The sequence below is a fragment of the Melitaea cinxia genome, chromosome 5 (genome assembly GCF_905220565.1).
Source record: "Melitaea cinxia chromosome 5, ilMelCinx1.1, whole genome shotgun sequence".
Lineage (NCBI taxonomy): Eukaryota > Metazoa > Arthropoda > Insecta > Lepidoptera > Nymphalidae > Melitaea > Melitaea cinxia.
In genome coordinates, this window is record NC_059398.1 from 18281486 (window position 1) to 18308011 (window position 26526).

Sequence of the window (26526 nt, forward strand, 5' to 3'; positions counted from 1 at the left end):
CGCATTATTAGATATAACTCGAAAAGTAGTTGTTAGATCTCAAATAAATTTAAATGGGACCAAATGACACACACCACCTTTCGATCAAAAGAAAATTTGTCGAAATCGCTACACCCAGTCAAAAGTTCTGAAGTGACATACATAAAAAAACAGTCGAATTGAGAACCTCTTCCTTTTTTGGAAGTCGGTTAAAAAATAAAAATATTTTGTACATATTTGAACCATGATAAATTATTTTTGTCGCAACTACAAATTCGAACCGATCGAAAGGAGCACGGAATTTTTAATTACTTATTTTGTAGCGTAGTCGGGAATCGCTTTTCTTTGAATGATAGGTATTTTGTAGCCACTGGCAACGTCTTTACTTGTGGGAATTCCCCGTTTATGACTAATAATCAGCGAGAATAACTTCTATTACATACAAAATGTAAGGTACAGCTATCCTTTTGTTAGAGTATTAAAAATATGGATCAATTATCAAAACATTTATTTTAAGGTTTAGCAACACTATCATTTTAATATCAGTAAAATCGGTTAATTGCCAGGCCTTTGATAGCTCGTTTGTCATGGCAACACAGTTGACACTTAAGAGGGGAATGGACGTTGACGGGGAATTATTTTATTTTAGCTTTGGCGGTGGTAGATTAAAAGCAGAGAGAATATATACTGACTACGGATCAGACGAAAAAGGCGGTCTCGATACTACATAGTGGCGTTAAGTACTGATGTCTTAATTAATAAACTTTATAATAGTGCATATTGAGTTTTTCTAACAGTCAGAAGTGACAAAGTTAATCTACGTGCCCGATGCTGCGGTCTCCTCGATCTTGGATGTTAAGGTCAGATCTTAAAGTGTTATTTGACTTTCATGTGGCTACGTTAACATTTGCCGCCTCAAAATCGATATCGAACCAAAGCGAGGAAAATTCTACTAGCGAGCTACTGCGGAGTCCTTCAAAATTTAAATTGCTCCTGATTATCTCATTCGCATATCTCATATGCAGAAGGTACGCGAGCGGTAAACAACAAACTGCACACATGTTTTTGGAAGTTTAGTGAAAGTGATCTATATAATACCTAAACTATAATAATCAGGTCAGCGTTGGTGTTCTTTTTTTAATTTACAAGTGAAAACTATTTAAGCTGTTATTTGTTGTTATTATTTTTTATTTTTTCTTTTGAAGTACCTACACGTAGACTACGCGATGTGTTTCGAAATATAAATGTACAATTATCGTTGATCTTTGTTTTTAAACTGTTATTATTAATCTTATATGACTTTTTTTATTATTAATTTAAACTACATAGCTATTGGTGTGTTTATATATCTTAATTGAGGTTCCATGTACCTACTTATTGCCGCTGTTTCCGGATTTACTGCCGGTGTCTATTAAAACTGTGTTTAATATTGTGATAGTATATACGAGTATATTTAGTTTTGTTATATATATAAAATTTTGTATTTATTGTTCCTAAGTATATCTTGAATCATTTACTCATTGCATCACTAGTGGAGATAATGGGAAAATCTAAGTGAAAACGGCGGGAATCGAGCGTAGATAGTACTTCTACAGATTCTAGTTTTAGTGATAGTGACGATTATGAACGTAGGTCACGACGTAGAACGAAACGTAATCGAGGTCGTAAGCATAGCCATAAAAGACGTGGTAAAAAACAAGCGCATACTGAGCGTCGCAGACATAAATCTCTCAGTAGGAATGTTAACCGGGGGTCGACTAAAACTCCCCCGTTGACATCGCCGATTCGATTAAATAGGTTAAATATACCCATTGCAGTTAATGATCAAACTGATCTTTGTTTGTCGAACAATAACAGCGCAACAAATAATGTTACTAGATTAAATAACCCTAACAGTAATTCTGCGCCAGTAACTTCAAATTTTTGGGCTCAAAACAATTTTCCGGTGGCGTTCAGTGTTGTTCCAGAATTTGACCCTAGTGAAAACAGTCAAACAATAGAAAATTGGATAAACAAGGTTAACGAATGTGCGCAGATTTATTCTTGGAATAACCGCCAAATATGTCATTATGCTCTTCCTAAATTAAGTGGTTTAGCCAAAAGTGGTATCAGGGCTTATCCTCAGTCCTATATAATTGGGATGAGTGGACACAAAAATTAAAATTAGCATTTCCCTCAAACGAAAACTACGGTGATTTATTAACAACAATGTTAAAACTTAGGTGTAGGTTTGGCCAACCTCTAGAACATTATTACTATGACAAAATTGCGCTTATAAATAAATGTGAGATAACTGGTAAAAAGGCAGTCGGTTGCCTTATACATGGTATCGATGACAAGTTTGTACGAATGGGGGCAGGTGCCTGTATGTTTGAGGAACCAGAACAGGTCCTCAACTACTTGCGCACGGTATCTCGACATAAAACCAACACGCCATCCATCAATAATCGCAACCGCAATAGTCATCAACAATCCAGACAGTTTAATAAGGTAGCAAATGAACAAATTAAAGGCAATAATAGCACAGATACAGTTAGATGTTTCAATTGTAATGAAATGGGACACATAAGTTTAAAATGTAATAAACCAATAAAGAGGTGTAACTTTTGTTTAAAATTAGGCCACGAAACTAAAGATTGTCGCAAGAACAGTAATAATACTGGCGAAGCTAATAAAAACAATAGTTCGACGGAACGAACTAAGAGTGTCATGCGTATTACCAATAGTGAGTCCGATAATGCAAAATTTTACAAAGACGTCAAAGTGGGTGATATAACATTGCGAGGATACGTTGACCTAGGTAGTAAGTGTACTCTTATACGAGAATCTGACGCAAAACTCTTGCATGATACTTGGGCTACTGATAACTTACCAATTTTGCAGGGTTTTGGCAATTCTTCTGTAAAACCAATTGGTAAAGTAGTAGTCATCAAACATCAATTCTGGTTGGGCAGTCATTTACGGAAAAACCTAATGTAATACTTTTGAAAACAAATGATGATTTAGTTTTAATACAAACCCCAGATGTGACCAATAGTGATTTAAAAATTAAAGTGTATGCAGAAAGTGATTACGTTATTGAACCAAAAACTACTATGCCCATTGATGTCACTACAAATAGTAAATACTCGAAAGGGCTATTTATTCAATATAATCTTCGAACTTTACCTAACAACGAATATATTGTTCTACCAGGTATATTTCAGTTCAAAGCAGGTAAAGGGTATCTAATGCTAGCCAACTTGTCACTTAATGATTTAAAAATTACTAAAGGAGCTTTGTTAGCTCGGGGACAGCAATACCACGAAATAAATAAAGAATATGTAGGTATAACTACAGAAACCAAACAGTATGAACCTTTACCTTTAGCGGATGTAAAAATAAGTACAATAGTGACCGAGGATCAGAAACAAAAATTGTTTAAATTAATCGAAAAATACAGAGATTGCTTTGCAATGAATTTAGGAGAATTAGGTAAAACAAATCTAACTGAAATGGAAATTAACCTAACTGACAATAGACCTGTAGTATATAATCCATATAGAGTTTCCCAGAGTGAACGTGAATACCTAAATAAGATTATAGAAGATTTACTCTCCAATGGTATCATACGTGAAAGTACTTCTGATTATTCAAGTCCAGTTATTTTAGTCAGTAAGAAAAATGGCGATAAACGCCTATGTGTCGATTATAGAGCCTTAAATAGAAAGACACTTAAAGATAAATATCCTTTGCCTCGCATTGAGGATCAATTAGATAGGTTAGGGGGTAATCAATTCTTTACAAGCCTTGATCTAACATCAGGGTATTACCAGGTGCCCATGTGTGAAAACAGTAAACGGTATACTGCATTTGCAACACCGGATGGTTTGTTTGAGTTTGAGAGAATGCCATTCGGGCTTGCTAATGCACCTAGCGTTTTCCAGCGTATCATTAACTCTATGCTGAAAGGTAAACAAAACCTAGCATTAGCATATATGGATGATCTTTTAGTGACATCACAAACAATAGAAGAAGGCTTAGACAAGTTGGAAAGAGTTTTTCAATTGTTAAGATCAGCTCAACTTAAGTTAAATATAAAAAAGTGCGATTTCTTTCAGACTCGAATAAACTATTTGGGGTATGAGATCAGTGCCGACGGTATACGCCCTGGGGTAGCTAAAATTCAGGCGGTAATTGATTTTCCCATACCTAAAAACGTTCACGAGGTTCGACAGTTTGTTGGGCTCACTAGCTATTTCCGACGTTTTATTCACAATTTTTCAATGATAGCAAAACCTCTGACGAATCTTACAAAAAGGAATGCTGTGTGGTGTTTTGATGAGCCACAGATAAAGGCTTTCAATGAATTAAAATCTAAATTAACCACCAGACCCGTTTTAGCATTATATGATCCCCAGGCCGAATTAGAAATTCATACAGATGCTAGTAAAATCGGTATAGGCGCCATATTAATGCAACGTATAAATTTAGAGACTTTCCACCCTATAGCATATTACAGTCGTCAGACCACATCAGACGAAAGCAAACTACACTCGTATGAGTTAGAGACTCTGGCAGTAGTTTGTGCTTTAATTCGATTCAGAGTCTATGTTTTAGGAAAAACGTTTAAAGTTGTTACGGACTGTGCCGCTATACGTAGCACAATGACTAAAAAGGATTTGATTCCTAGAGTAGCTCGCTGGTACTTAACTATGCAAGAATACGATTTCACAGTAGAGCATAGAGATGGGGCTAAAATGAGTCACGTTGATGCCTTATCGCGCAATCCCAGTACGTCTGAATCGAAGGTCGTGGTAGACGTTGTCGATGTTTTAGCAATAGATGATAATGCGTGGCTGAGTACAGTGCAGGAACAGGACTCAGAGATACAAAGAATAATTAGCATCCTAAATGATCCAGACACTAAAGATATAGTCGATATTCATAAGAACTATACAATAAAAAACGATCGTTTATATAGAGTAGTAATTGATAAAAATAATGAAGTCAATTTAAAGTGGGTAGTTCCGAAATCGGTAAGATGGCAGGTAGTTCGTATGAATCACGACGATGTTGGTCATTTCGGTTTTGAAAAAACTTACTGTAGAGTTAATCAAATTTATCGGTTTAAGAAAATGCGACGATTTATTAAAAAGTATTGCAATTCTTGCTTAAGCTGCGCACATAACAAACTACCGGCCGGTGCTAAAGAAGGGGAGCTCCATCCTATACCTAAAATTAGCAAACCATTTGATACGCTCCACACTGACCATTGCGGTCCATTTCCTATAAGTAAAAAGAAAAATTGTCACATTTTAGTAATCATTGATGCCTTTACGAAATTTATATACATAAAACCAGTTAAAAATACTAAGAGTAGCACCACTATTCAAGTATTTACAGAATATTTCTCGCTGTTTGGAGTACCACGCCGTATAATATTAGATCGTGGTACAAGTTTCACTAGCAAAGAGTTTTCAAACTTTATTAATGGTAGAGGTATCAAGCATATTTTGAATGCTGTTGCCTCTCCCAGGGCAAATGGCCAGGTTGAAAGGTACAACCGGACTATAGTCGATGCCATAACTGCTGCTAATCACGGTAAACCTGAAAATGAATGGGATTTATGCTTACCACAAATTCAATGGTCACTAAACAATACTATTAACAAAAGCACCAATCGCACTCCTTCTGAGATGTTGTTTGGTGTTCAAACAACAGGCGTTTCGGACGGTATCATGAACCCTATAGTCGCGGATTCTCATTCCGTGTTAGATCGAGTTAAGATTAGGTCTGATGCAGAGTCCCGAATTCAAATTAATCAGCAAAAACAGAAATAACGTTTTGATAGGTCTCACAAAAAACCAGCACAATATAAATTAGGAGATTTAGTAAGAGTCGAGAGAGATATCCGTTCAGATCCGGGACAGAGTCGCAAATTATTGCCTAAATGTGTAGGGCCATTTCGAATCTCAAAAATTATCGGTAATGATCGCTATGAGATAGAGGATTACTAGAAAAGAAGGTTGTAAACCATATAGGTCGGTTTTTGCTGTTGATAGGCTACACCCTTGGCTAGTTTTTAATGATGCAATGACAAGTGATTCAGAGTAGAAAGTGGATTTGGTTATAACTAAAGTGATGGTAGGTGATATAGACCTTATATACTGTTATAGAATAAATTATTGATGTATGTATGATTTTAAAAATAATGATATCATGGTAATAAAAGACAGTTATTTATGTAATACCATAAAAGTGAATATCTAATTATATGTCAAATTATATGTACAATTGTATGCTGAGTGAATTGTAGTACCGATGTATTATAGATTACATTACGTATCCTGTATATGATTATACTATATTAAAGAAGTAAATTGAGAAAAAAAAAAAGAGTATAGTTAATGTAAATTAATTATAAGATCATTAGATAAAGATATACACTTTTAACATGTAACAATTACGAAAGTTAACCATAAAAGTGATTAACAAAAAGAATGAATGATTGTTTAACATATTGAGAATAATAAAGAGAGATAATTATAATATATGGATAGTAGTAATATATACTTAAATTACTGTATAGAGGCGGATCATCTTATTTCAATACATTTAATTTACCAGAAATATATAAGAGAGTTGTGACAAGCGGACTTCTAAGAGATGTTAAAAGAGTGAGTCGCTATGGGTGAGAGTGCCTATAGTCGATGTTAGTTTTAAGAGTGAGTCGCTATGGGTGAGAGTGCCTATAGTCGATGTTAGTTTTAAGAGTGAGTCGCTATGGGTGAGAGTGCCTATAGTCGATGTTAGTTTTAAGAGTGAGTCGCTATGGGTGAGAGTGCCTATAGTCGATGTTAGTTTTAAGAGTGAGTCGCTATGGGTGAGAGTGCCTATAGTCGATGTTAGTTTTAAGAGTGAGTCGCTATGGGTGAGAGTGCCTATAGTCGATGTTAGTTTTAAGAGTGAGTCGCTATGGGTGAGAGTGCCTATAGTCGATGTTAGTTTTAAGAGTGAGTCGCTATGGGTGAGAGTGCCTATAGTCGATGTTAGTTTTAAGAGTGAGTCGCTATGGGTGAGAGTGCCTATAGTCGATGTTAGTTTTAAGAGTGAGTCGCTATGGGTGAGAGTGCCTATAGTCGATGTTAGTTTTAAGAGTGAGTCGCTATGGGTGAGAGAGCCTATAGTCGATGTTAGTTCTAAGAGTTATTGGCTATGATTAAGAATGCCTGTTTTTTTCTTCTCCTCTTATTTTATTGTCCTTTTTTTTGTATTGTGTTGTAAACGCGAGGCCGCGTTTGACGTCAGGATTAGCCGAATGTTAGAGTATTAAAAATATGGATCAATTATCAAAACATTTATTTTAAGGTTTAGCAACACTATCATTTTAATATCAGTAAAATCGGTTAATTGCCAGGCCTTTGATAGCTCGTTTGTCATGGCAACACAGTTGACACTTAAGAGGGGAATGGACGTTGACGGGGAATTATTTTATTTTAGCTTTGGCGGTGGTAGATTAAAAGCAGAGAGAATATATACTGACTACGGATCAGACGAAAAAGGCGGTCTCGATACTACATAGTGGCGTTAAGTACTGATGTCTTAATTAATAAACTTTATAATAGTGCATATTGAGTTTTTCTAACACTTTAATTGAAACCATTAATTCGGACCATTATTTTGAGTATCAGACAAGAAGAATTTTTTACCGCAAAACCATAGAGAAAAAGATCTGGAGGTTTTTAACCGACTTCCAAAAAAAGAAGTGGAGGTTCTCAACTCGACTGTATTTTTTTTGTCAAAAGTTTTTAGGTAAATTACATCTAAATGTAATTTACTCAAAAACTTTTGACTGGGTGGACCACTTCGACAAAAAAATTTTTTATCGAAAGGTGGTGCGTGTCATTTGGTCCCATTTAAATTTATTTAAGATCTAACAACTATTCTTCGAGTTATATCTAATAATGCGTTTTTACTTGACTAATGTTTCGTCGACCTACATTGTATAATACCGCGTAACTTTTTAATGCATGTATCGATTTTCATGATTTTTAATTTAATCGAAAACTGATGTTTATCATGTGATCACAATTTCATCGAGATCTGATTATAACATTTTTAGGTAACCTTTGATAACGCGTATTTACTTACTTGACAATTTTTTCGTCTACCTACTTGTCGATGTAATTAAAGTCGGTTTTTTTTTCGTTTGCGAACAAATACAATTATTATACCTCTCCGGTGAGTGAAAAACCACTCTTATTCATCCAGCATCGTATTCTTTCGGACGGTTGATAATAATTTCTATTGCACTTATTCTAGCCCCATAAATATCGTTGTTATCTTTAGAACCACGTAAAAAAGCGTACATCGTACGTAAGCGTACATCAAGCGTACAAAGCGTACATTCTGTATACATAATAAGTTGAATATAGTTTATTTCACGGACGGGGAAGTCCCTTTAAGGTACGGGGAAGTACGTGATTCTTTGAAAAAGTTAGACAATTCTAAGAAAATTTTATTGATGGATCGTCAGTTGTCCATTGTATAAGCAAGTTATTTTACTCTTTGGTTGTGCATTACACGTCGTCTCGTATCTTAATTATGTTACGCTATCCAAAATGTGATTTTTGTGCAAATAAGTACGTGTAGTGGTTGTGGAATAATTCAACAACTTTGGGAAAAATTTATTTTTTCAACTGTGTGAGTCTTAAATATTATATTTATGTAATTGTATATTAGACTGTCGGATGGGTCATTCAAACTTTAATTCATTAAAATAAAAAACCGCCGATTTTACACTCACGTACCCAGGCTTTCGAACAAATAATCTAGTCAACAAGTTCAAAAACGTGTTAAATAGAAATAAAGCTCCTATAGCGTTACGCTCATTCTAGTGTTATGTTCATTATACGTTCTCTCTTTCACTCAATTGGCCTAGGCCTATGCGTCCGAGGAGAAATTTTTTATTTAAAACAAGCTGTGCCCACGAATTCATTCGCGTGGAATTTAAAAATAATGTTTTGTTCAGTTCGCAGTAATAAAATTAAATAAATGTCGAAAATAAAAATAGCCTAAGTTACTCCTTATTACATCAGCTATCTAAAGCTTAGCCAGTAAAAGTCCATCAAAATCGCTCTAGCCGTTTCAGAGATTAGCCGGAACAAACAGACAGATAGACAGACAGACAGACAAAAATTGTAAAAAATCTTATTTTGGTATATCTACCGTGTATTGTATACATCCATATGCATTTAGTAAAAAGCGGTTAAGTATTTGAATATTACACACAGATCAAAATCTAATCCAATTTTTTTTATTTGTATATATGTATAGATATTACCTGTACAATGCAAAATAATGATGACTGTTATTACCGAAAAATTCTCTATAATAATGTTCTGTCCCAACGAGTCGTCATATATTGTTACACATAATGATAGATATTTTGATTTGGTATTGATCAAATTGCGTGTATACTCGCATGCGAGACTGTGCCAATGTGAAATGAGCCTTACATAAAGTTGAGGTAGGCCACACCAGGATATATTCTGCTCAAAACCCTGAGCAGACGACTGGGGTAGCACCTCAATTTACAGAAGAACAGAGCTATATAAAAAAGCACTTAAGTAGTAAGAAGTAGTGGCTTATAGGAAGAATTGAGGATTGGGTCGGTAACGTGCTTGCAATGCTTCTGATGTTGCAGGCGTCTAGGCTACGATCACAGCTTACCGTCAGGTGAGTCGTAAAATTGTTTCCGACCTAGTCGTATAAAAAAAAATAACCTTTAAAATGATATTTGTATTGCCAACACATTTTGTAGTTATCATTTAAAAAAAAAATAATTTCAGTTAAAACTTTTTTATTTTCGATCATAGGTCTTAAACATTAAAAAAAATCCTCTTAAATAATAATCAAAAAACATTTACATTTATTTTAAATAAACATTATTTTATTTGGATTGAAATTCGTAAAAAGTTCGTTTACGTAAGTTTAATGAACTTATGTTACGATAAAATAATTATAATTATAAATAAAATGTACTTATAACATAAATGATACGATTTGTTGCATTTAATATTTTTTTACATACACTTTGGACCTGCCATGAAGAATTTACTTGATTTCATATTACGAAAAAAGAATTTCATGTAACTATATCATTAGTTTTTATAAAGTTGTTAGTGTTTACAATGACTAAGACATCTGTTTTAAATATCTCATTTACAATTTTGATTGAAGTACCATGTGACATCTATTTCATATAGGAGCAGGGTCAAATCTTAAACCACAACGCTGCTCCACTGCGGATTAACAAATAATTTCGCTACCATGGACTAACGATTGTTATCAGAGTGCCTAGTGCGAGTTTTATTCACAGAAACATTACAGAAACGCGTTTACACGTGAAGATTATTTTACATGGGAATTTAAACAGTGCAGCGGACGATAAAGAATAGTATACGATACAATCGATACAGAGTCATCTAGCGACAAATGCGAGAACTAGGTTGAAATCCCGAATTTCCCGTACAAAATTAAGTTAAAATTTACGCCCGTTATTGCGAGACGAATTAAACATAACTCGCACTAGGCACTCAGATGTCTATGATAACAACTAGGACCGACGGCTTTAGTGGTCTACGAAGCATGGTGGGAGACCCACTTTAGAGGAATTGAGTCACCTACTTGCCCCACCACACTAGAGCAGCAAACAAATTTATTATCAACCAAGGTATGATATTTTGTGACGACATGACAGCTTAGATATAATACTTTGATTATTTTTTTCATTAGGAACCATAAAGTTTAGAGTTGTCATTACCTCCTAAACATTCTTTATTAAAGAATTATAAAGAGTTGACTAGTCAAATTTGTTCCTTCTATATATTATTAAAATTGGATAATACTAACAATATAAGCATTACAATTAAGAATTTAAATTTATTTAACAATAATTATTGCAGATATTATCATAAGAACAAGTATCTTCAAAAAGTTATAACTACCTGTATCTTTTACGATTTATGTAATAAGTATAATTAGAGGCAGTCTAGATGAATGAGTTACTCTTTTATATGAGTGATGTCCTGGCAAGATAATTTACATTAATTTTTTATCAGACTACAGAATAGAAAAGGAGTACTAACTTATATGTAATGTAAGGTACATGTATGTTTGTGAATCTTGAGCGCTTGAAAATTTAGTGAAAATCTTCGAGACATTGAACATTCCATAACAAAATATGGGACTAATATTTTATTTTTATGTATGGCTTTAATTTTAAAATTTTAATCATTTTTTTTACACAATAAATGCTATCATTACATTATAACACATTGTATTGATTAGTTCGATACAGACGGACAAAATCGTATACGCGTTATTTCGAGTCAATATAACGACTGAAAATAACTGGAAACCCAAATTATATCATTTTAATTCCTTTTTCTTCTTCGTCCTTTTCCGTGTAGATTTCATCATCAAAGTACTAAGGTTAATCCAATGAACCCAAACATGACACCTGTGTTGTATGCTAGTCTTAATTGATGATGCTGCAGTACCAGGTCAAGGATATTAAGTTAATAAAGTTTGACCCCGAGAGAAACAAAACTAAGCATTAAGCTCCCTTTTTGTTCCAACTGATTTTTTTTAATTAACATATAAGAATTGTTATAATATAGTAAAAAAAAAACTAAATAAAAAAAAATTAAAAAATAAATAAAAAAATAAAAATTGCATGTTTTTAGAATAAAAAAGGACATGGGTTCATAAGCCCGTGGATGTATATCACTTGTATAAAAAAAAATATATATACATATAGTTAAAGAAACACGTGGAAAAGATTTGATAGTGAATTATAGCTAAAATATCTTTCTAACGAAACAAAACTATATTAAAATCGGACTATTTATATCATAATGCTCATTTTAAAGTACCTTCTTTTTGTTCGGATGGAGGGGGGGGGGGGAGGTCCTACGTTGATATACAATAGTGCAAAGTGCACAATATTTTTTGAGATCGTATTGCTAGACAATCACAAATCGCGGCGATGACGCCTTACAAATTGATCCAATATATAATGGAACTGTGAGTGTTCAGCGCTCAAGATTCATCGGGTTGCCTATAAATAATTGCAGGCTTTCCAGAAATTAACTTAATGACACTATTAACGTACTAATAATGTATAATTTGTGACATTTATAAATTGATATTATTAAACTATTTTTATTAATACATAATTATAGTATATTTCAATTGCTTTTAAGCCATAAATATTACAAGCTCGTATCATTAATACTAATTTATTTATTTATTTAAATATTTACTAATAATATTAGTAGATTCTTTATCAAATGACAAATTATATAATATGATATTGTTGATTGCTCGATACTTCGATCAGTTAATAGTTACTAAAAGAAAGTTCTTACCTCACTACTAAGGAAATACATATATGATGGTTATTGTTAGAAGAATTTAGACGTCAAATGAAAGTAATTTACTAAAACAGATAGTTTTGCGTTAGTTTACGTTTTGACGGTTTTCATTATTTAAATTACAAATCAACAATGTTCACAATAAAATTGAGAGATTACAATTATCTATTTAGACTTTATAAAATTTCTATCAATGTCAACATAATAAAAGTTAATAATAAAAAAAATTAAAGTCAATACCTACTTGGGTCAAACTCTTCCACATAAAACTAAATTTAATTAATTTAACAAATTAATATTTGAAAAATGTGTATTAACATCAAGTGTCATCCACTACAACCTAAAAGAAGAGTCATCCCGTGACTGTGGTTGCTGTATAGTGTAAAGTATCCGAAACGTCGGGCATCTAAAAAACTTAATAAACCGTGATAAAATCCGACAAAATTGTTTTGTTATAACCTTAAAAAGAATTTTTTGAAAAAGAAAGTATTCTATTAACGGTTGTAAATTTTAACAAGATATATAAATATACAATTATAAGGAGAGTGTGACATAATAGTAGGAATTAAAAATGGTATTACATTGTATATACAATATACTTTTTGTCACCTATGTGACTACTGCTGCGACTCCTAGTGCTTCTCAAGCAGGGCTCATGTCACACCATCATCACTAATGTATACATACATACGTAAAATATACTTTTTTTAATATTAATAAACACTATTTTATCACATCAAAGAAATATTGAGTAAACTTTTGCTATACTCAGTCATAAGAACATTAGAATATTTATTTTTATACCTTAACACTTCTAAAATATTTAAATACATTATAAAGTATAAAGATTTGTTTATCTGATTGATAGTATATAATAAGTGTAGGGCAGTTTACTTGGCTTCAGATTTCTTCTCGTCATCCTTGAAGAGTAGTGGCGTCATCCCTAGGAAACACCCGAGAGTGATGCCCAGCACCCGACCCTGAAACGCATTATTATAAACTTTAATGATGTGCTGTAGAATTATATACATATATATTAGAAAAATTAATGTTTCTATTTGGTTGTTATAAATAATATGAAGTAACTAAATTTGGAAGACTGGGTGTAGCCTCTGTGCAGCTTACTGACGATGATTTGATTTTTCTATTATTACAAATTATGATGTTTCCTCAGGTAAACATGACCATTGTATGACTTGTAAATGTAATGTCAATGTCAGTCAGTAGTGTGACGTGGTACCATGTTAGCGAAGCGGCGGCTGACGGGCATGTCGAGCTGCACGGGCGCCAGTCCACGTAGTGGGCCGAGCAGATGTCAGTCAGTAGTGTGACGTGGTACCATGTTAGCGAAGCGGCGGCTGACGGGCATGTCGAGCTGCACGGGCGCCAGTCCACGTAGTGGGCCGAGCAGATGTCAGTCAGTAGTGTGACGTGGTACCATGTTGGCGAAGCGGCGGCTGACGGGCATGTCGAGCTGCACGGGCGCCAGTCCACGTAGTGGGCCGAGTAATGTCAGTCAGTAGTGTGACGTGGTACCATGTTAGCGAAGCGGCGGCTGACGGGCATGTCGAGCTGCACGGGCGCCAGTCCACGTAGTGGGCCGAGCAGATGTCAGTCAGTAGTGTGACGTGGTACCATGTTGGCGAAGCGGCGGCTGACGGGCATGTCGAGCTGCACGGGCGCCAGTCCACGTAGTGGGCCGAGCAGATGTCAGTCAGTAGTGTGACGTGGTACCATGTTGGCGAAGCGGCGGCTGACGGGCATGTCGAGCTGCACGGGCGCCAGTCCACGTAGTGGGCCGAGCAGATGTCAGTCAGTAGTGTGACGTGGTACCATGTTGGCGAAGCGGCGGCTGACGGGCATGTCGAGCTGCACGGGCGCCAGTCCACGTAGTGGGCCGAGTAATGTCAGTCAGTAGTGTGACGTGGTACCATGTTGGCGAAGCGGCGGCTGACGGGCATGTCGAGCTGCACGGGCGCCAGTCCACGTAGTGGGCCGAGTAATGTCAGTCAGTAGTGTGACGTGGTACCATGTTGGCGAAGCGGCGGCTGACGGGCATGTCGAGCTGCACGGGCGCCAGTCCACGTAGTGGGCCGAGTAATGTCAGTCAGTAGTGTGACGTGGTACCATGTTGGCGAAGCGGCGGCTGACGGGCATGTCGAGCTGCACGGGCGCCAGTCCACGTAGTGGGCCGAGTAATGTCAGTCAGTAGTGTGACGTGGTACCATGTTGGCGAAGCGGCGGCTGACGGGCATGTCGAGCTGCACGGGCGCCAGTCCACGTAGTGGGCCGAGTAATGTCAGTCAGTAGTGTGACGTGGTACCATGTTAGCGAAGCGGCGGCTGACGGGCATGTCGAGCTGCACGGGCGCCAGTCCACGTAGTGGGCCGAGTAATGTCAGTCAGTAGTGTGACGTGGTACCATGTTAGCGAAGCGGCGGCTGACGGGCATGTCGAGCTGCACGGGCGCCAGTCCACGTAGTGGGCCGAGCAGATGTCAGTCAGTAGTGTGACGTGGTACCATGTTGGCGAAGCGGCGGCTGACGGGCATGTCGAGCTGCACGGGCGCCAGTCCACGTAGTGGGCCGAGTAATGTCAGTCAGTAGTGTGACGTGGTACCATGTTAGCGAAGCGGCGACTGACGGGCATGTCGAGCTGCACGGGCGCCAGTCCACGTAGTGGGCCGAGCAGATGTCAGTCAGTAGTGTGACGTGGTACCATGTTGGCGAAGCGGCGGCTGACGGGCATGTCGAGCTGCACGGGCGCCAGTCCACGTAGTGGGCCGAGTAATGTCAGTCAGTAGTGTGACGTGGTACCATGTTAGCGAAGCGGCGGCTGACGGGCATGTCGAGCTGCACGGGCGCCAGTCCACGTAGTGGGCCGAGTAATGTCAGTCAGTAGTGTGACGTGGTACCATGTTAGCGAAGCGGCGGCTGACGGGCATGTCGAGCTGCACGGGCGCCAGTCCACGTAGTGGGCCGAGTAATGTCAGTCAGTAGTGTGACGTGGTACCATGTTAGCGAAGCGGCGGCTGACGGGCATGTCGAGCTGCACGGGCGCCAGGCGCGGCGCACCGAACCCCAGCAGCGCGGCGGCGCGCTCCACGTAGTAGGAGGAGCCGATGCCGATGACGTCGCTGAACGTGTTGCCTAGCGCCGCGGCCGCCATCGTCGACAGTGTGATGTACGCGCTCATGCTGCTCTCTATACTGTCACCCTACAACAGGAATAGACAATATTTTATTAACTTTCTTTTATTTTTAAAATTCATCAAAATTAAATATTTTTATTGTAGGTGTTTTTAATATCTCAGTAATTGTACAATACAATAAGCTGTGTGGTTACGGCAGTAAAGAATATAAACACCCCGTCTCTTCTTGTGGGTGTCATAAGAGGCGAATAAGACATAACACAGTTCTACTACCACCTTGTAACTTAAAAAGCCGACCGATGGTGGGATAGCCATCCAACGGCTTGCTTTGAAATACACAGGTCAAAGACGGGCAGCAGCTTCTTTGGTGAGACAAAGCCAGCCCCGCAGTCACCAAACCGCCTACCCAGCGTGGTGACAATGGGCAGTTTGCGCCATTTCTGGCATAAACTTGGGGAGCCTATGTCCACCAGGACTGAGACAGGCTTAAGTGTGTGAGTGAATTGTATTAAAATGACTATTGTATTACTTTTAAAATCACATTCCACATAACAATACTTTTTAGCTTTGATTAGATTTACTTACAGCAATTATCATGATGAAATTATCCAAGAATCCAAAACCAATGAATGGTATAGAGTTAGCGAGTGACACTGCAAACACACAGATACAATTTACATACTTTGTTTAAAAATTATCAAATAATTAAAGAATAGGTTATATAATATAACACTTACAGTGTAATAATTCTTTTGTTGTGGGTCTTGGAACATTTGCAGCTGAAAACATAAGAATTTTAATTAAATTAATAATGATTCAAAGACTAATTTTATTTTCTACAAAAATATTTCTTACACAACACTGCTTTTTCTTATGTTGTATTATGACTTGAATTAAAAATTTATTATATAACATTATTCTATATTTACTTCTTCTTCCAGGCTTCTGTTTTCCAAATTGGAATCATAGTATAGTTTGTTAGGCTTTATTACTGTAAGTTATATACGTTACATTTGTAGGTTAGTAGAAGCAATTATAAATGGTTTAGTGATATTAAAGAAACTCATATAATATAATAATTATGTGACAGATTTAGCTAAATTCACTATGAGTAATACATTTGGTCTCTTCGCAAATAGCTAGCTAGCTTTAGACTGAAACTCTACCAAGTAACTTTTTTTATTAGACCAGATTAAAGCTGGATCTAGTCAGGTAAGTTAACAGAATAAAAAGCAGTGTAATCAGTGCTATAGCAGTTTCAATTCTAATGATAATTACCATATTTCTTCTTCAACCAATCTTCAGGAACAGGACAATATGACCCGGTGGGGTCGACATCTCCTAATGTGGGCACCTTGCTAGGCCGCCCAAACTTACTCCTCCATCTCTGTCCACCCAATTTGTCTGAAGCAACAGATGGAATAATGTAAACTGTACTGTGACCTGTTTCATACAGTACATGAAAAAGCTTTGTTTTTAAATTTTAAATAGAACTGAAAATAAAACCTTCGAATTCGTCTTTGATCCTTGTAGATTCGTACTCTTGTAATGCGGTGAATAACAATTTTCTTTCGTCATCGTTCAGTCGAAGGATAAGTTCTGTTGCGTGCGCTTTTGTTACTGGACCCGTAAATTGAGTCGGTTCCTCGAAATCCTTCGACGTAGGGCCTAAACCTAAATGTCGAATATTTATAACAAGGGGGGTCAATTTGCTATAATTTGAAGATATCACTGTCGCACTGCGTCTCACGTGAAACAAAGTAGGTTTTTTATGAGAGTAAATATTGACATTATTTATTGAAACCCTACAAATCCTGTTCAGTAAATAAAATGATTTCATTTTTATTTATTTACTTATTTACCAAATAAACAATAACGTGATTTATTTATTATAAACAGCATTAAAAAACACGTTACACGCGGGTTTGTGACAATGCTAAATAATATTATAAACGGCTGTGACTCAATTCAATACCAGTAAACAAACACATATACAGCAAATATCTTTTTAGTTTTTAATTACCATAAAATTCAATAGTGATTACGTTTCGTATTACGGAGAGAACTGTCATATGTCAGTTATTGATAGATTACACTCGTTAAAATAAAATTTTAAAGTATTTGTAATGTAAGGCATGTTGATTTTAAGCTAGAGTATCGGCACAATAAATTTTTTAGGCAAAACAGTATGAAAACATCACTTAACTCATCCGGTAATCATTCTATGTAATACTATTATTAGTATAGCTTTGGAATTTAGGTACAACTCATACCTATAGAACTAATTCGACTTTGAATCGAATTGTCAAAGATTATGTCATACAAGAGTGAGTTATGACATAAGTCAAAATTTGGCAAAGAAACTAAAAACAGATGCAAAGTTAAATTTTTTGGAAGCTGTAAAGTGACGATGTACTTGTACTACGCCAATAATAATAGATATTTTTATTTATTACAGCCCATAAGTTCTGTGTTAAATTATTTTTAATAATAAAAAAAAAATACACCGGATTGCAAGTTTTGCGTGAAAGTGTTATAACTACAAAGGAAGCAAAGGAAACCATGCACGATGTTGGAAGGTCTGGTAGCTTGGGTATTGAACAACTACCTCGGGAAGTATGTGGAAAACCTGAACACCGATCAGCTGAGCGTCGCTCTGCTGTCCGGTGAGTAAACTTTAGACCCGAAAATAGGTCAATCCATCGGCCATTGGCGCTTGTTTTTAAATGTCCCTGCGAGTTGTACTCCTAATATTCCTTTGTTTATTCATAATATTTTGATATTGTAATAAAATGTTATTTCGTCTAATACATAGAACATTGTTTATGTTTAATATTATGCTACAACTTGTGGAACAAGTTATAAAACGCTAGTATTCAGTAGATATAATATATATATAATAATAGTAGCAAAAAATATATCAAACTCCACAAATATTTCTTTTTAATATTTTAAATATTGATTTTTATTTTATGGGTCTTTAAACTTGCAGGAAAAGTAGAGTTAGAAAACCTTCCACTAAAGAAAGATGCCCTTAGATACCTGGGTCTTCCGGTGGAGATTAAGGCGGGCTTTATTGGCAAGGTTCAGCTGCAGGTCCCAGTGAGGCAGATACGTTCAGCGCCATGGCTGATAGCCATCGAGAAATTATACCTGGTAGCTGCACCTGTTAATTTAGATGAGGTAAGGAAATTGACTAGTGTGAGCTAGCTTTTATGAGCTTGTTTTAATTAGAAGCAAGGGCAGATCCAGGAGGGGGGGGGGGTCAAGGGGGTCATAGGGCCGTTGAATGTGAACCATTTGTAAAAAAATAAAACAAATTACATTAATGTACTCAATTTTTCATAATGACAGCTGCCATTATTTTGAAAAAGAAGATCATTTATTAAGGGGACACTTTTTCTTAATTATTTTTCATACCAATCCATTCATTTTGTCAAACTTTTTAAGAAAAGTTATAGTATAAATAATGTCACATGGTGAGCTAAGAATCATCAAGTGATTATATTATTAAAAATTGTTATGTTATTAGCTCATCGCCTCACTGTTTGAGACTGATGAGAGAAAACCATTTTCTTTGAATTTGGTGTTTTTCTCTGACCAAATGTTCTGTTCATATTAAAACGATCTATCTAATAGGAATCTAGGAAATCTAATACTATAATATTATAAAGAGCTAAAGTTTCTAACTATGTTTGTAGGGGGTAATCTCCGCAAATACTGATCTGATCACGAAAATTCTTTCACTAATAGAAAGCTACACTATTCAGGAGTGACATAGACATATATTTTATTGCGAATGAACAAAAAATTCAGTGAAAAATCTTATATATATAAAATTCTCGTGTCGCAATGTTAGTTATAATACTCTTCCGAAACGGCTGGACTGAAATTTATGAAATTTTGTGAGCATATCGGATACGTTTGAGAATCGGCCAACATCTATTTTTTATACAGATAAGTTATAAGGGGGAGAGGGGGGAATTAAAGGGGGTTTAGTAAAATTGGCAAAACAATGTTTGCGGGGTCAGCTAGTCACTAAATAAGTAAAAGAAAGTCAGTACAATAGTCCCATTACTGTCCGATTTTCATGGTATTTTTAGGTCAATTTGTATTTATGATTCTAATTATACTAGAGAGATAGATTGTTACGACATTATTATCTACATATTGATAACGTAACTTAATACTTGAAATGTTCTTATCATACAAACTTGTACGAAAACAATACAGTCACATGACCTTGCATTTGAACTTAACTGTCTGTATGAGATAAGATTGTGACAAAAAATTTAAATAAATTGATAAAAGGGATTAATCTAGTTGTTAAAACTGGATTTTTATTGTTCCTAATCTAGTATGCTATACAAAATACATAAAAAATATATGATGATGAGAAGTTATGATTTTAACTTAATTAGCCGCGACTTTTTTCCTGAAAACATATTTTTAATTTCATCCCTCATCGAAGAGTAGAACCTAATCATATTAATGTCGGAATATAATTGTGTTTGCTTCGCAAACGAAAAAAAAAAAATCGACTTCAATTACGTCGACAAGTAATACAACGTAGGTACGCGAAAAACTAGTCAAGTAAATACGCGTTATCAAAGGTTACTCAAGAAGCCATCATCATATCTCGATCAAATTTAAATGGTCTCATTATGGTTATTTAAATTTGACATTACATGACAAGCATAACGGTATGTATACAACGTAATACAACGTAGGTCGACGAAAAAATAGTAAAGTATTATTAGATTCAACTCCAAAAGTACTTGTCAGATCTCAATTAATTGTACATGACCACATGACACGCACCACCTTTCGATTACAAAAAAAAAAAAATTATCGAAATCGGTCCACCCAGGAAAAAGTTCTGGGGTAACATGCATAAACAAATAATTGTGTTTGCTCGCAAAAGAAAAAAGAACCGACTTCAATTACATCGACGAGTAATACAACGTAGATCGACGAAAAAATACTCAAGTAACTACGCGTTATCAAAGATTACTCAAAAAGTAGTGATCAGATCTCGATAAAATTTATATGTAACCACATGATAAACATCAGCTTTCGATTAAATTAAAAATTATCAAAATCGGTACACCCAGTAAAAAGTTATTACGGATTTTCGAGAGTTTCCCTCGATTTCTCTGGGATTCCATCACCAGATCCTGGTTTCCTTATCACGGTACCAAACTAGGGATATCCCCTCTCCAACAAAAAAATTTATCAAAATCGGTACATCCAGTAAAAAGTTATGTGGTATAATACAACGTAGGTCGACGAAAAAAGCGTCAAGTAAAAACGCACTATTAGATATAACTCAAAAAGTAGTTGTTAGATCTCAAATAAATTTAAATGGGACCAAATGATACAACACCTTTCGATCAAAAGAAAATTTGTCGAAATCGCTCCACCCAGTCAAAAGTTCTGAAGTAACATACATTAAAAAAAAAAACAGTCGAATTGAGAACCTCCTCCTTTTTTGGAAGTCGGTTAAAAAATTCAATTGAATTGAGAACCTCATCCTTTTTTGGTAGTCGGTTAAAAAAGATTCGAATTCGTTTAGAGTAGTTCTATCGTGAAACACAGTCGATACAGACAAACAACTATGAATAAAAAGGAGAATAATACCCCCAAAAAATATTTCCTAAGGGCTTATTAGCGCGATATACGTTAAAAGCCGTAAATATAAGGATTCGTAATCTTCAATAACTATTTAGCTCACTAGTAACGCGTGTGTGTATTTTAAACGTACCTATTTGTGTGTTTATTTGTAGGTATCGTAAAAAATGTCCTTATATTTTTTCACCTTTTTAAACAATAAAAGAAACTGTCAACTATCTTGTTGTAAATAAATATTTATTTATATATAACTAGCTTTTACCCGCGGTTTGCTCGCATTTCATTTTTTTTAATGAAATGTATCCTATGTTACTTCTAATACCTCCAAGAATATGTGTACAAAGTTTCATGATGATCGGTTAAGTAGTTTTCGCGTGAAAGCGTAACAAACAAACTTACATTCATCATTACAGCCTATACAGTCCACTGCTGGACATAGGCCTCCACAAGTTTACGCCAAAATTAACGTGAACTCATGTGTTTTGCCCATAGTCACCACGCTGGGCAGGCGGGTTGGTGACCGCAGTACTGGCTTTGTCGCACCCAAGACGCTGCTGCCCGTCTTCGGCCTGTGTATTTCAAAGTCAGCAGTCGGATGGTTATCCCGCCATCGGTCAGCTTCTTAAGTTCCAAGGTGGTTGTGGAACCTTGTTATCCCTTAGTCGCCTCTTACGACACCCACGGGAAGAGAGGGGGTGGCTAAATTCTTTAGTGCCGTAGCCACACAGCACTTACATTCACATTTATAATATTAGTAGGGATTACTAATGTGATTAAACTACTACATAAACTGATTTATAAAATTGTGATTGTTTCTACTAAAAATGAAAGAAAGAAAGAAATCTTTCTTTCTTTCTTTCTTTTTACTAAAGATAACATTGACACCTATACCACGTACGCAAACCCCCATCAGTAGTCAATTAGTAAATTTATTCGACGATGACTTCTTTTTAAACAAAAGATCTAAGCATTACTAACCCACGATCCTAGTTTTACTAGGCAGTTGCAGGAATGATGGTCTGAAGTTAGTTATGTTATTAATCGACTGCATGATAAGCATAATGTATAATGTTTCTACAAAATACACGGGCAATTTAAAGCTCGTGAGTGTTGTATATTTGAGTCATAATAAAATACCATTAACTTTACACATAGGTAAGCAACGTTACGTCTTAAAAGTAATGTAGGTAGTATAATTGTATGGGAATCTTCTCATATTCAAAGGGTCCTTTTTACAGCAACAAACTTGTTTACTTCGTTGTTTTTAATGTTAATATGTTCTTGATAAAATCTGATCAAAGAATGAATACCCTCTGTTACAAGCGGGTCTCTATATAAGTTTAGTTAAATCAGCAACATATTATAACAAATTAACTGTCGTTTGTAGTGGGACAGCGCAGTGGAGGCGAGTATAGCCCACGAGCGCAAGATGGCGCTGCTGGACGCGCTGGAGGCGCAGTGGCGCGCCGAGCACGAGTCCAACGACGCCGGCTACTACGCCGCCTCATACTCCTCCTGGCTCAGCTACGGCACGGGCCTACTCGCCAACATCGTCGAGAACCTGCAGGTTAGCTCCTAAACGAACATCAGCCTATAATAATATTATATACAGTTTTTCTCTCAGGAAATGTAATTTAAAAAAAATAAATATATATTTTAATAAACAATATCAGTTACGCCTACATTGTTATTATGTTCTATGCTTTCCATAGGTTTTATGCTTTGTGTAGAAAGGAAAGAAAAAAAAAATATTTAGATATTTTCTTAGTTGATATGAAACTGAACTGTTGAGGGCATCCTCTTAAGTAGGTGATTTACTCGTGTCAGGGTGTCTTTATTCCATAACTGTATCCGGTCATATTACTATCATATGTCATCAACACGCCATATTATCTTTCAGCTGAAGCTGAACGACGTACACATCCGCTACGAGGACGCACTGACGTGCGGTAGCGCGTTCGCCGTTGGTCTGGCGGTGGAGTCCCTGACGGCGGAGTCCTGCGACGCGTCCTGGTGTCGTGGGTTCACATCGGTCACGGAACCTTGCTCCTTCAAGCTCCTCGAGCTGCATAACTTGGCGCTCTACTGGGACCCCATGCCCGTGCCCGCCGGCATGATGGCCGACTGCACTATTGCTGAACTCACTGTTAGTTGGAGAAACATTATACACATCAAAAAATTACTGTTGTTTCTAGAGGAAATTGTAGTAAAGACTTCGTTTCTAGTAAAGCGAAATTCGTAATGAAAAGAGAAAATTGTTGAAGTTTTTCGACCGTAACATAAGGTCTTAATAAAACACTTGTTTGCAGGAGTACATTAAGCTACAAAAGCACTTTTAAATCGGCAATTAACAAATTAAAATAATATTTGTTTTTTAATATATTCATTATAATTTATATGAAGCTACTACCACTTTAGAATGTATAGTCTACAGAGGAGAGGTACTTTTAAAAAAATGTCAATAATTATAAACGTTGTCTTAGTGGCGCTGTACTTCATGCAAGTGCCACTAAGTCCATAAATTTTCACCATTACTAAGCTCGTGAAGCTAATGTAAAAAAGACTCCATGAACTGCAACACAAATGTCGCGATGTCCAGGAGCGCATGCGCGCGACGTGGGGCGGCGCGCACCGCTACGTGCTGGCGCCGTCGACGGCGAGCGCGCGCGTGCGCCGCGAGCGCTGCGAGCAGCCGCTGCGCGAGCGCGACCGCCCGCGCCTCGCCGCGCACCTCACGCTCGACCTCGTGCAGCTGCGCCTCTCGGAGGTGACTGCCTGCTGCCGAGATCTTGGCACTGGCCTACGACTTCATTTCATTCGTGTTGATTACGATCGTAGTTATATAGGTCCTTGTAAAAATGCGTTTTCGTAATCTATCCGGCTCGAAGGATCAAAATTGGTTTCGACCCGTGTTAATAAACCTATTACAATCCATCTGTATATAATTCATATTGTACTAGCTCATCGTATATGTTAAAAGCAATAGGAGTTATTAAGATTTATATTCATTTATCAGAGCGTGATATAGTGAATACTGAGGTATATAATACTGACACATATGAGTGACACTTGTGTTTATGGCTATGTGTACAGAGGCAGTACAGCGAGATGGCGGGCTGCGCTCGCGGGCTGGAGCGCATCGCGCGCCTGCGGGAGCTGCGTGCACTGCGGCCCGAGCGGCCCGTGCGCGGGCACGCGCGCGACTGGTGGCGCTACGCCGTGCGCGCGCACCTGCCGCACCACACCTGTACGATACCAACCCCCACCTACCACTAACGTTATTGCTACTCCATATCGTCGATGCTGAATGATTTCATTTTATATTGTCTTTACAATATGTTCGGTGCAAAAAGAACAGAGTCTTTATTTCATTTAAAATTTTATTTTTGATTACATATAGAAGCATATTTAAAGTCGGTATTAATAAACCATTCTAAAGACGACTTATATTAAAATGTACTAATTTTGTAGTAGTGGAGATCTCAGTCGCTCAGAGAACGACACTAATGTGGCCCGCCCCGCAGGGATGGATCCGCGGCCGACGTGGGCGACGTGCCTGGAGCGGGCGCGGTGCGCGCGCGAGTACGTGGACGCGTGCCTGCAGGTGCTCAGCCAGCCGGCCGCCACGCTGCCGCCGGAGCGCCAGGCCGCCAAGGACGAGTTCGAGTGGCGCGCGCCGCTGCACGTGCTCAAGGCGCTCCGCGAGGTGGCCATCCGCCGCGTGCCCGCCCCGCCCGCGCCCCCCGCGCCGCCCAGCTCCGGCCGCGGCGTGCTCGTGCGCTGGTTCCCGCAGTGGTGGGGCTGGTACGCCGCGCCGCCCGACGAGCCGCGCCCGCCGAGCCCCACCGCCGCCACCGCCGCGGCCGCCGGCTCCGCGACCTCCGCGTCGCGCCTCGAGGACGAAATCCTCGACGTCATCGCGGACTCGCTCGACGACAACACTCTGCTGAGACGAGACGCTCTTTTCGGACTCTTCGAATTCACCCTGTCGAAGGGCTCGCTCGATCTGTACACCGACACCGACGAAGCTTCGAGGTTAGGTTTTTGTTCACCGTAACGACCGCACTTCGGTATCAGACCATAAGCACACTGACGACGACCGTACTCGCCAGCGCGGCGGGCGCGGAGACGCTGGAGGGCCTGGAGCTGCAGTTCAGCGGCGTGAGTGCGCGCGTGGAGTCGCGGCCGCGCGCCGGCGCGCACGCGCTGCACGTGGCGCTGGGCGGCGTGCGCCTGCGCTCGCGCCTCACGCCGCGCTCGCTGTTCCCGGTGCTGGTGGCGCCGCAGGGGCTCATCCGCGCCGGCCTGAGCGCCGCCGCGGCCCGCGCGCCGCGCGCCGCGCCGCCGCCGCCGCCCGCCGGCGCCGAGCCGCTGTTCCAGCTCTCCTACGAGCGGCGCCCCGCCGGCCTCAACTGCGACTACAAGTACCTACCGCCTGCACTACTGTTTGCTTTTCATCTCTCTTCATCGATCACAACGTTATAGTGTATAACGTATATATAAAAAAAGAGTGTGCTTTAGGTTACACGACTGAAGTAAAACTTATGAAACTTAATTCTCTCTCTCTCTCTCTTTCTATCTTCATTAACTTGTATCTCCCTCTCAACTTCCAAACACAGACAAAGGAGATGGAAACATTTCATACATTCTTGGGCTAAAATGTAATGAAATGAAAACGGTATCAATTAATGCATTTAGGCTTATTGATCCCTCGCTGAAAATTATCTATATTTTGGTCTTCCGAGAGTGGAGTTATTAAACTTTTTATAAAAGTGAGGTTATGTTACAATGTCTATAAAAAAACCCGATCACTAAGTTCCTGTGGCACTAATGTTTGTTATATTTAGTGAAGAATGTTTGAAAACTCATTACAAATATTGATGTACATTTGAAACAATAAACAAATATCAGGAATGGACTCAGAATGCATAGGAAAACAGTAAACACGAAACGAGTGACGTACACAGTATTACTGTTAGTCAGCTGTCAAAGCTGTCATTAAAAATATGATTTATTTTAAATCAATACAAAATCGATAATCATTTTGGTTTATCAGATATAACTCGATATTTTCGCTATTAATGTAACTTTATTTAAATGCACTTTATTGTTTACAGCTTTAATTGTGCATCTAAATACCTTGAGTTAATTAAATAGTGCAAAAATTTTCTTTTTAAATTCTGTGATTGATTATAGTTGAATCGATACCCAAATAATTTGACGAAAACTATCTTTCTCAATTTTCTTCGTTTCCAGATTCAGAATTGAGCTGATATTTTATATGTAAAAATAAAAAAATATGACCAATTTTTTAAACCACATATCTATTCTACATTTTGGCCCAA

General features: G+C 37.7%; 2 protein-coding genes across 2 annotated transcripts in view; one reads left to right on the forward strand and one right to left on the reverse strand.

Moving 5' to 3' along the window:
• Window positions 1-13135: 13135 nt before the first annotated feature.
• LOC123653917 lies at window positions 13136-17390 on the reverse strand. The gene is made up of 6 exons (XM_045589894.1): window positions 17057-17390; window positions 16829-16954; window positions 16288-16329; window positions 16136-16203; window positions 15413-15616; window positions 13136-13381 (listed from the first exon to the last, which is right to left on the reverse strand). The coding sequence occupies exons 1-6, from the start codon at window positions 17388-17390 to the stop codon at window positions 13292-13294; spliced, it is 864 nt and encodes a 287-aa protein (XP_045445850.1). The 3' UTR covers window positions 13136-13291.
• Window positions 17391-18119: 729 nt separating this feature from the next.
• LOC123653918 (vacuolar protein sorting-associated protein 13D) overlaps window positions 18120-26526 on the forward strand; it is a 51251-nt gene continuing 42844 nt past the window's right edge. Inside the window, 8 exon segments of the mRNA XM_045589895.1 lie at window positions 18120-18216; window positions 18543-18733; window positions 22569-22748; window positions 23082-23327; window positions 23781-23948; window positions 24275-24428; window positions 24706-25216; window positions 25294-25605. Of these exon segments, the coding sequence (XP_045445851.1) occupies window positions 18120-18216; window positions 18543-18733; window positions 22569-22748; window positions 23082-23327; window positions 23781-23948; window positions 24275-24428; window positions 24706-25216; window positions 25294-25605 (1859 nt within the window).

Bases quoted from the DNA above. Each gene is read 5' to 3' on its own strand.
- LOC123653917 (XM_045589894.1), bottom strand. From the start codon at position 17,390: ATGAAATCATTTTATTTACTGAACAGGATTTGTAGGGTTTCAATAAAT. The intron at 16,955-17,056 runs GTTTTATTTTCA...CTGTTGCTTCAG, and splicing joins GATCAAAGACGAATTCGAAG to ACAAATTGGGTGGACAGAGA. The intron at 15,617-16,135 runs GTAAGTAAATCT...TTCCTGTTGTAG, and splicing joins ATTTCATCATGATAATTGCT to GGTGACAGTATAGAGAGCAG.